The sequence below is a fragment of the Zea mays genome, chromosome 2, assembly GCF_902167145.1.
Source record: "Zea mays cultivar B73 chromosome 2, Zm-B73-REFERENCE-NAM-5.0, whole genome shotgun sequence".
In the NCBI taxonomy this organism is placed as follows: domain Eukaryota; kingdom Viridiplantae; phylum Streptophyta; class Magnoliopsida; order Poales; family Poaceae; genus Zea; species Zea mays.
Window position 1 is genome coordinate 171,733,668 of NC_050097.1, and position 11,036 is coordinate 171,744,703.

At 47.7% G+C, this 11,036-nt stretch overlaps 1 protein-coding gene across 1 annotated transcript; it reads right to left on the bottom strand.

Moving 5' to 3' along the window:
* Positions 1–4,836: 4,836 nt before the first annotated feature.
* LOC100281886 (thiol protease SEN102) lies at positions 4,837–6,393 on the bottom strand. The gene is made up of 2 exons (NM_001369293.1): positions 5,791–6,393; positions 4,837–5,615 (listed from the first exon to the last, which is right to left on the bottom strand). The coding sequence occupies exons 1-2, from the start codon at positions 6,320–6,322 to the stop codon at positions 5,023–5,025; spliced, it is 1,125 nt and encodes a 374-aa protein (NP_001356222.1). The 5' UTR covers positions 6,323–6,393; the 3' UTR covers positions 4,837–5,022.
* Between the last annotated feature and the right edge of the window lie 4,643 nt (positions 6,394–11,036).

The following is an 11,036-nucleotide window of genomic DNA, read 5'->3' on the forward strand; positions in this document are numbered from 1 at the left end:
AATTCAGTGAGCCGCACGGGCTCGAGTCGATCCGATCTTATGTCGATCCATTCTGCCAGACATTCCTCCCCTGGCCCACGAAGGGATGGTCCTACAAAATAATGGGCCCAAGGCCTTTCGCGAGGCCTTCTTGCCTTCTACTGGACCCAGGGGATATCTGTCCCCCACACGCACGTCAGTGCGGGATATGGAGATTGCTAGGATGCAGGAAGCGATGAGGCAACAAATAGATTATCAAAGGCTGCAAGGTGAGCACCAAGCTCAGCAAACCTAGTATTATGTGAATCTATTCACGCAGCAGGCTTTCCTTTCAGTAAGTTGAACTAATATATTATTCACAGCAACTAGAAACTTGTGTTGTTTTGTATTTCCTAAATAGTGACTTGCATCTAATTTGTAGTAAGTGACACGACAAATGGGTATCCTAATACTAACCTTTGGAACCGCCGCCTCCACCGCCTCCACAATTTACTTGGCCTCCTCCACAACAGGTATTCATACATATCAACATTCATGTGTTTTTGTAGTCTATCAATGTACCCAAAAACTCTAGATGAACATAGCAAATTTAGTCCATAGTCACATAAAAATGTACGACGCTACCCACTTATGGATTATATAAAAACCTATTGACCTGCTTATGGATTATCATAATCTAGGTATCTAGATTATGTAATCCACCTAATAATTTGCGTTGTTTGTTTACCTCTCAACTTATTTAAGCTAGATTATATAATCTGGAGGGTAAACAAATAAGGTCATAGTCACATAAAAATTTATGGCGCGACCCGCTACTTGAGGCGTGTAGCGAGCAACGACATGGCGGCACCGGGGAGGGGCAGAGGCGCCGAGGACCAACCGAGTTGCCGAGGGCAAGGGAGCATCGTTGCTTCTTATCACCTGTGCGCCTCAAGAATGGGAGGGAGGAGTTTGGGGAGTCTGTTCGCGAGGGGATGCGGCTAGGGCAGGGTTGTTGCGCGATGTCGGGGGAGGGGAGTTTTGGCGCGGAGGAAGAAGCGGGACACACGAAACTGACGATAATCGACTGTTGAAAGTGGTGCATTATAGTAGTAGAGAACCTGAGACCTTGCACTATTGATAATGCATTGATATAAATAGGATAGACGATATGACAACTACTGCATGAAAGGTGATGGCTTCCGTGTCCTACCTTTTTCTTTTCATTGGACGAGAATCGGTCTTGAACCCATGTCACACCCGGATTTAGGGGGCAAACCCGGACGTGAATCAAATGTGTGCTAGGATCAAGTCTCACACATATGATGACTCATGGTACAGAAACGAATGCCACATTTTACTATATAATAAGAGTTCTGTACAAAATAGCTATATAATTACATCATACGAAGACGACGATCCAGCAACCATAGTTGACTGGGAGACGATGACCTAGATATCTCACGAACTCATTGCGGCATCCTTCATGTTCGTCATCTTGAGTACCTGTCCTTGACCTGAGGGATGTGAGTAAAGTAAGGGTGAGCTCACATACGTTCATCACTCAACAAGTTGTGGGGAATAATGTGCATGAGCTCACTTACGGGGGGCTCATGTGAAGTGTAAGGCTTACCAAAAGAGATGGTTAAAGCTGAGCATTGCTTTTAAAGTTGGTCAAAATTTTATTAGTAGTTACTAAGTATAAGTAGATACCAACCCATATAAATAAGATATCACAATTAATAATAAAACCCACAATGCAATGTGAATGACAAATTGAGTTTAATTCCATAAGTTAATCATGTGAGTGTCCGAGCTGCTCATGACCGTGAGCACGACTGATATACCATTTTTACACTCTGCAGAGGTTGCACATCTTTACCCACAAGTTGTGTTACCCATTTGCCAAGGGATCACGACTTCCCATTCATCTCTGCTAAGGAGACGAGGCAGGGTAGCACTACGAGACCTTTACAAAGTTCCACTAGCTTCAGAAAATCCGCTACGGTTTCTGAGAAGGGCAATATAGGAATCCCTCGTTTGAAAAGCCATCACAGCATGATTGACTCGAGAACCTCCCTATACGCAGCTCCTCTACTGCCCTTGCATGTTTCGGGTAAGGTAGTCCTCCGCTAGCTTTCCTAATTAGTCAGCCAAGGGCGTCCCATACCACCCTTGTAGTAGCACTGATTTTCTGGGTGGTTCTCCATGTTCCAATTAACATAATAATCTTATCATGAACAGTAATTAAAACATCAACAAAATTGGAACATGATCATAATATAACATTAATTTCCCAAAACCAGGTAGAGAAGTAGCAAATCTACCCAATAGTTCTTTTGTTTGCAAGGTGTGGGATAAATAATACTAGGGAAACATATTGGGTCCCATCAAATTAACCTAAGCATGTCACCATGATTAACAGGAACATTATTAGGTAAAGAAAAGTGATCAAGGGCACAACTTGCCTTAGGCTCAAGATTCCTAGGTACCAACAACTTGGTCTTCAAGTGACTCGTAACCTCGCTGCTACTTGTAGCAATACAAACAAACATGGTATGGTAAAATTAACATCACACCAATCATGAGAACATATTGCATAATGATGATTCCCGCATCATAACGAGATCCTAGGTTCGAGAAACACTAAATTCGGAGTTACGGTTAAAGAGTTATGATTTTCTGAAGAATTAAGTGTTAGATATAAAACAAATTAAGTGCATAATTGTAATATTTGTTTCATAAAAAAATAAGGTTACTAGATGATAAACAATATTAATATGAGTTTAATGCAACTGGAATGAGTCAATCTGGAGTTAAAACAACAAAGTTATGAATTATCCAAGTTTCTGGATTTATTTTTATGCTGAAAATTCATTTTCTGTATTTAGTTTATAAATAAATCGAGAACTCAGACTACTAATACAATTTCCGAAGAAACCAGGGACTAAAGTGCTAAAAACAGGACCTAGTTGTGGTACTCATCCTGTTGGTGTGGACTGCGGGTTGATTTGCTAATTTGTTGGGGTCTCTTTAGGAAAACAAACCTGGCGAAGGGTTACGGGCGATACTAAGCTATTCGATCTAAATCTAACGGTCCAGATTAGATTTTAACCATATGTGAACCGGTACACACCGACCACCGGATCACTGATCCATGTTTCAGATCAGAAGCCGACTCCACCCAATCTGCACACGCCTTAGACCATACGATCTCGATCTAATGGTCCACGATCACCTGGATGAAACGGTACACAATCTTCTAATCTCGGCCGTTGACGGTCTGATGGACGGCTAGGGACACGTCTCCCTCGCCCGACCGTGCCCCACGCCGGCAGATACCGCCCACGGCGGCGCCATTGCCGCCGCCCACTCCCCAGACGCCCTGGGTGACCTGAGCCCAATATTGTACTGGTATCGAGCTGAAGGAGAGACGTGCGAAGGAGTGCACTTACCCAAGGGAAGTACGGAAATATCTCGGCCACAATATGGGCGGACGTAGTCCCTCCGGTGAGCAATTCACCTGCGACGAAGTTGATATGGCCCGCAGCGACACTGTGATAGATCCCTTGCGCTCTGTAGTTTGTCCCCGACCGCACGACACCCACCAATCAGTGGTGCAGGTGCAGGACCACGACGGCGACCGGTGTTCTGTTGCATCCGTCCTTGGTGAAGGAAGATCCGATAGGGTGGCCCCACCAAGCAGCGAGCGCGGGTTATTGCGTAAGGCTGGCTCCAACAAGGCCCTCTAAAGGGTTCTCTACCCTAAATATAGAGGACCAAACGGTCCTCTACGCTCTCCAGCAACATCCTCTAAACGGTTCTTTAAATTTAGAGGACGCTGCTGGATTCTCTATATATAGAGTTTCTCTAAACGGTCCTCTATCCATTTGACTACTTTAAATAACCGGTTTAGCAAAACTAAAATATGTACAATACATTTGAGAGTATGATAAATACGTATGTACAAAAAATAAAATTAAAAAATGTCTTTAATATTGGTATTTGAGTATAGAGGACGTGATTTAGAGGACGTTGTTGGAGAGAAATGAGATATAGAGGATAAAATCTTTTAGAGGAGACTGTAAAGGACAGATATAGAGGATGAATATAGAGGACGTTGTTGGAGACAGTCTAAGTGCATGAGAGTCTGGTGGGTGGGACCCACGTGACGGTGAAAGCACCCCCCGAGCGCGCGAGCGGTGTGGTTGGCTGACGAGCGGGTCCCGTCCGCCAGTGAGTGGGGGCACGGGGGAGTCAGGGCTGAGAGCGCGAGGTAGTGGGCCGAGGGGAGGAAATTCGGCCTAGCTGAGGCTGCCTTGCTCCTTTCTTTTTTATTTTATTTGTTTCCTTCTTCCAATTTTCATAATTCAAAGTAAATTCAAATTTCAGTTTTGAATTTCAGATTCCCAATCTCAAACATAATCCTAATGTGAATAAGAATCCTACTATTTTTAATATCATTATTTATTTTCCTTCCCATTATTTATTTTCCTTTCCAATCTCAAACATAATCCTAATGTGCCCGCCGTTGCACATGTGTCGCCAACGTGCGGACGACCGCGCGGAGGGTTCCTAGGTCTGCAATGCCAGCCCGAGGATGACTTTTACTCCCTCCGTTTCAAAATAGTAGTCGTTTTAGCTCATGTCTATATTCATACGATGATTATGAATATATATATATATATATATATATATATATATATATATATATATATATATATATATATATATATATATATATATATATATATATATATTATTGCATGAATTCAGTAAAAAGGTAAAATAAATTTTAATTTGAGACGGAGTGAGGTGAGTAAATGACGATTGTTTTGCTTGATAGTGACCACAAAATTTTACACGTACAAACCTTCATTTGAAGAAGTCGTTTTCGCACCAGAATAAAGTTTACACGCGAGATGCCATGGATTATTATTTACAACAAGTGTACTGGTACACGTAACTGCAAAAGTTTGAGTCGATCCATATGTTGACTACTTATTTATTGTTTAATAAAATAAAATGATAATTAAAACGAAAACAGATGTACACCACACCATGTCACATTAGTGGATAGGACGGGCGGATGGCGATGCCGCAGAGCCCCTCCGGCTTGCCGGCGACGTCTTTCTTCATCCTGATGTATCCGTCGTCGCCCCACCCCTGCCCCCACGAGTTCTTGACGATCCAGTACCTGTCGCCGCCGGCCGCCTCCTGGCCGTAGCCGACGACGGTGACGCCGTGGTTGAGGTTGGTCCCGCAGGGCCCGTTGTACACTCCCTTCTTGTAGTGCTGGAAGTTGTCGCCGCCGGCCTCGATGGACACGGCCACGGGCTGCCCCGCCACGGCGTTGGCCAGCGACGCCTCGCTCCGGGTGGCAACGCGCCGGAGCCCGGCGATGCTGACCGCGTTGTGGGAGAGCTTGGCCCTGTTGCAAGCGTCCGTGGTGCCCGTGTACGGGTAGTCGGTCTCCGTGGTGATGCCGCCGTTGGAGGCGATCCACCGCAGAGCGCGGTAGCTGATGCCGCCGTCGCAGCCGTCGTCCAGCGTGTCGCAGTCCACCAGCTCCTGCTCCGACAGGGACACCAGCTTCCCCGTCCGGATCTGGTAGATGCCTTCGACCACCGCCACCGTCGAGAAGGCCCAGCATGACCCTGCGTGCACGATCCGATCCCGTCACCCGTCCATCCAGGACAAAAGCATGTGCGTTTTGCGCAGTGACAAGCATGCATGCATGTGGGACAGGCAAGAGCAACAGCTGGTGGCAAATGACAGGTGCCAGGAAGGACGCGCGGAATGATGATGGTGTCGGTAACGGATTGTGCGTACCACATCGGCCTTGGTTCTTCACCGGCGTCACGGCGCCGCTGGCTCGCCAGTCCACGCTCGCCGGCGCGGAGGTGGACAGGTTCACGTACACCGGCAGCTGGCCCGGCGCGCCCCCGACGGCGTCAACCGGCCCCGCGCGCGTGGTGATCACCGACTCGTCCGCGGGCAGCTGCGCCGGCGCGGGCGCCGTGTACATGGCCATGAACTCCTGGTTGGTGAGGTCGGTGTAGGCCGTCTCGCCGAGCTCGTACGTGAGCCCCGCCGCCTCGGCCTCGGCGTTGGTGGCCTCGATGTACGCCATGTTGCGCGCGCACACCCGGAACCGCCGCCGCTCCTCGGCGACCGTGGCGTAGGACTTGTTGTACGCCGCCTTCCACCGCTGGAACCGCTCTATCATCGAGCTGTCGTCGGTGCTCATGCTCCTCTCCATGTCGCCGGCACGTCTGTGGGCCCTCGCCGACGAGCAGCCGTGGTGGAAGACAGCGAGGAGGAGGAGCACGCATGGCAGCGACCCTTTGGAGGAGGACGCCATGCTGGCTGATCGATCGGGACTGGTTGGCCCAGCCCTGTGGTAGGTCTACGCTTATGGAAGAGACAAATGATTATTGATCCAGGTGCATATATAAACGAGTGGTGCTGAGATGGATATACGTACAGAACTGTGATTGGAGAGGGGACGGACAAGTCAAGTGCTGCTGCACCTCGATCGACCCTACCTTCCCAGCAGCAGCAGTGCTGACAAAACTAGCAGAGACACACCAGTTCAAACTTGTGATGCCCAAAAAAACATGTTTACTATAAACCAAATACTCCCTCCGTTTTTAAATATACGACGTCGTTGACTTTTTAAAAAAAACTTTGACCATTCGTCTTATTCTTGTCTTATTCGAAAATCCAAAATTTAAATCACACTCAGACTACCATAAGTGATAAAACAAATTATAATAAAATAAATAACATTTCACATTTTTTTGTTGAATAAGACGAGTGGTCAAATTTTTTTAAAAAAAATAATAATAATGTCAATATATTTAAGAACAGAGGTAATACAATATATGAAATAAATAAGTGACAATATATTATTAGAAGCCTCAACGTTCATTGGAAACATAAAATGTAGTGTTCGACATTACTATCACGGGGCGTTTGAATCCATTCATTTTGCAGGAATTAGAATTTACTTAATAAAGTAAACTATTTAGCTTGGAATTTAACATTCCACTACTTTCAAAGTTCAGATATAGGACTATCTCAAATTCATGAGATGGAGGATGTGAAATTATTTTATGTATCAGTAGAATTTATTTCTAATCTACAACTTATAGGACACTTTTCGGATCACTTCTCTATAATAAAAATACAGCACATAAATATCTCCGATATCTTGTTAATAATAGTATACAAATATATTTTGTATAAAACTGAATTAGCTTAATTGATATATGCATAAATTACTATTATTAGAATGAAATTCAATTCCAAGATCCAAACGGGCGTCAGATGAAAACGATAGAGCGATTCCACCAAGCCATAGGAAGGTCTACGACACGACACAACATCTAACTAGCATCCAACCCTTTTTTTATTTAGAGATTACAAGGGTTATGTGTATATGTCATACTCAACAAGTGCATAAGTAATTTAATATGCAAGGTTGATAACAAGAGGTAATAACTAACATAGGGCTAATGCAGTTAGCATTTTTAGTTGCCAAGGTTTTTTTAGAATAACATGTTTACTATACTAAGTAAAAGATCTTAAACCATTAAATAAATTTCATGAGCAGGTTAACATCAACCTCATAAATCATCTTCAAATGAGATCCATTCTGATCATGTGAGGGTGCACACCTGTGATAACAGCTTAATCAAACTCTGAAAAGGTGTACACCTTCCTAGGGCAGGGTTCATCACTTTTCACAATTGCTACTAGGCAACAACACTTTAGGGCGCTATGCTTCAATCTAGGTGCAAGGTAAATGCCCCTTATATAGCACAAACAATAGACCCAAAACCTCCCTAACGAGACCCAAATTACGACACTTCATAACCTAGCCTCCCTTTTACGCCTACCTAGTAAGCTACCGCACTACTAACAAATATTTTCTTAAATGCTAAACGGTAAACAGTCAGTCACCTATCGGTTTAGTCGTTATTCGAACTAAACATATCATTAAATGGGCTACACCGCCAAATAAAAAGGGATAAAATACATTAAATGGAAACAACACACTGTAGTGTAGCGTTTACATGATGTTTAAACAAGCTAAACGACCATTTAAATGAACAGTGCTACTAACAAAAGATTTGCTTCTATGACAAACCAGAGCCATGTAGCTTGAGGTTGCAGGTAATCTCTCCTAGGGATGAAAATAGACAGATATCCGAAACAGATATTAAAATTATTTGAATTTTTGGATACGGACACAAGTATTTTTTTATCGGGGCGAATACGAGTACCATACGATATTAAACTCGTGGATACAAGTAAAATACGAAATCAGTGTTACTCCATAACTATCCGGATACCTTGGTCGGATATGGGTACTCGTGCTAGCAGTGCAGTGCAGTCGTGTCTGTCTGCCTTGCGGCTTAGCCTGCTCCGATGCTCCCTGCTGGCGCAATGGCCCATTACCGATACGTGTCCAAGGCTCCAAGTGGCCAACCCAAAGCAAAACTGCAAAAGGCCAAAAATATTAGGTTCTAGGGTTTCGTTTCCTCCCTGGTATATACGACACGATAAAGCAAAACTGAAAAAAATGAAATAGTGAAGCTGAAGCCGTGAATCCGACCACGCTGACAAGATCAAAATTACTAGAGAAGTTAACGAAAGACGAACAATGTAGCACCTACTGTAAGTGCTCGTCGACATAGACGGGGAGTTATTAAAAAGTAATGTCAACTATTATAAAAATTTAAAAACCGTACGTGTCAACTATATATCTACTATATGTTATATACTTGTGAATTTTAAGATTATGCCTAAAAAAGGATATGCTGCTATTTTTTAAAAAAAATTGTGTTGTTGGTTCTATAATATCCTTGTGATTAGTAACTTTGAATTGTATGATGTCAATTTTACCGGTTTATTTTCTTTATTTTATTTGTTTGTTGGACGATTCGATAACTATTATTATCAGGACAAACTATCCGACAAATATCCGTCATCTACCCGAGTAATATTTGTTATCCATTTCTTACCCGCCCGAGTTATTACCCGGTGTCATCCTATATCCGTCCCGAACTACTCGTACACAGTCCTGTATCAGAGAGAGATATATTAGGGTAGGATACGAAATGATCATGTATCTGTCGGGGACCATAATTAGGGGTACCCTCAAGACTCCTAATTCTCAGCTGGTAACCCCCATCAACACAAAGCTGCAAAGGCCTGATGGGTGCGATTAAGTCAGGGATCAGTCCATTCGAGCGACTCGATCGCGCCTCGCCCGAGCCTAGCCTCGGACAAGGGCAGCCGACCCCGGAGGGTTTCCGTCTCGCCCGAGGCCCCCCTCCAACGGCGGACATATTTCCGGCTCGCCCGAGGCCCTGCCTTCGCTAAGAAGCAACCCTGACTAAATCGCCGCACCGACCGACCAAGTCGCAGGAGCATTTAACGCAAAGGTGGCCTGACACCTTTATCCTGACGCGCGCCCCCCGGCAGAGTCGAAGTGACCGTCGTCACTTCGCCGCTCCACTGACCGGCCTGACAGAAGGACAGCGCCGCCTGCGCCACTCCGACTGCAGTGCCACTTGACAGAGTGAAACTGACAGGCAGTCAGGCCCTGCCAAAGGCACCATAGGAAGCTCCGCTTCGCCCGACCCAGGGCTCGGACTCGGGCTAAGTCTCGGAAGACGGCGAACTCCGCTCCGCCCGACCCAGGGCTCGGACTCGGGCTAAGTCCCGGAAGACGGCGAACTCCGCTCCGCCCGACCCAGGGCTCGGACTCGGGCTAAGTCCCGGAAGACGGCGAACTCCGCTCCGCCCAACCCAGGGCTCGGACTCGGGCTCAGCCCCAGAAGACGACGAACTCCGCTTCGCCCGACCCCAGGGCTCGGACTCCGCCCTGGCCTCTGCCGACGACCTCCGCCTCGCCCGACCCAGGGGCTCAGACTCGGCCTCGGCCATAGAAGACAGACTCGTCCTCGGCTTCGGAGGAGCCTCCACATCGCCCAACCTAGGGCGCGGGCCAGCTACGTCAACAAGGAGGCACCATCATCACCCTACCCCGAGCTGACTCGGGCCGCAGGGAACAAGACCGGCGTCCCATCTGGCTAGCACCGCCAGATAGGCAATGATGGCGCCCTGCATACTCTGTGACGACGGCGGCTACCAGCCCCCTTACGGAAGCAAGAGGATGTCAGCAAGGACTCAACCGCTCCGACAGCTGTCCCTCTGCCAGGCTCCATCGCTCCTCCGACGGCCACGACATCACACCAGCTGGGTGCCAAAATCTCTCTGGCTGCCACGACGGCATGTACTTAGGGCGCTAGCTCTCCTCCGTTAGACACGTAGCACTCTGCTACACCCCCCATTGTACACCTGGATCCTCTCCTTACGCCTATAAAAGGAAGGACCAGGGCCCTCTTAGAGAGGGTTGGCTGCGCGGGGACGAGGACGAGACAGGCGCTCTCTTGGGGGCCGCTCGCTTCCCTCTCCCGCGTGGACGCTTGTAACCCCCTACTGCAAGCGCACCCGACCTGGGCGCGGGACGAACACGAAGGCCGCGGGATTCCCACCTCTCTCACGCCGGTCTCCGGCCGCCTCGCTTCTCCCCCCTTCGCGCTCGCCCTCGCGCTTGACCCATCTGGGCTGGGGCACGCGGCGACACTCACTCGTCAGCCCGAGGGACCCCCCGGTCTCGAAACGCCGACAGTTGGCGCGCCAGGTAGGGGCCTGCTGCGTGTTGACGAACAGCTTCCCGTCAAGCTCCAGATGGGCAGTCTCCAGCGACCTCTCCGGCCCGGGACGGTGCTCCGTTTTGGGAGTCTTGAGTTCATGTCCTTCGACGGCAGCTACGACATGATACTCCTTCCACCGCCGCGCGACAACGACAATGGCGGCCGACAGCACGCCCGCCGGCGGCGGAATCGACGACGTCTTCCCCGCGTGGTGGAAGAACAACATTCGAGCTCGCCCCGTCCTCTCCCCCGCCAACGGAGGAGGAGGCGGGGCAACCAAGGCCAAGCGGGAGGCAGCGCCTCGTTGGCTGTCGAGCGAGTCGACGGCCCCAGCGCCCCAACGGG

Excerpts from the sequence above, each read along its gene's own strand:
- LOC100281886 (NM_001369293.1), bottom strand. The coding sequence starts at position 6,322 with ATGGCGTCCTCCTCCAAAGGGTCGCTGCCATGCGTGCTCCTCCTCCTC. Across the intron at positions 5,616-5,790 it reads GAAGAACCAAGGCCGATGTG|GGTCATGCTGGGCCTTCTCG; the intron begins GTACGCACAATC and ends TCGTGCACGCAG.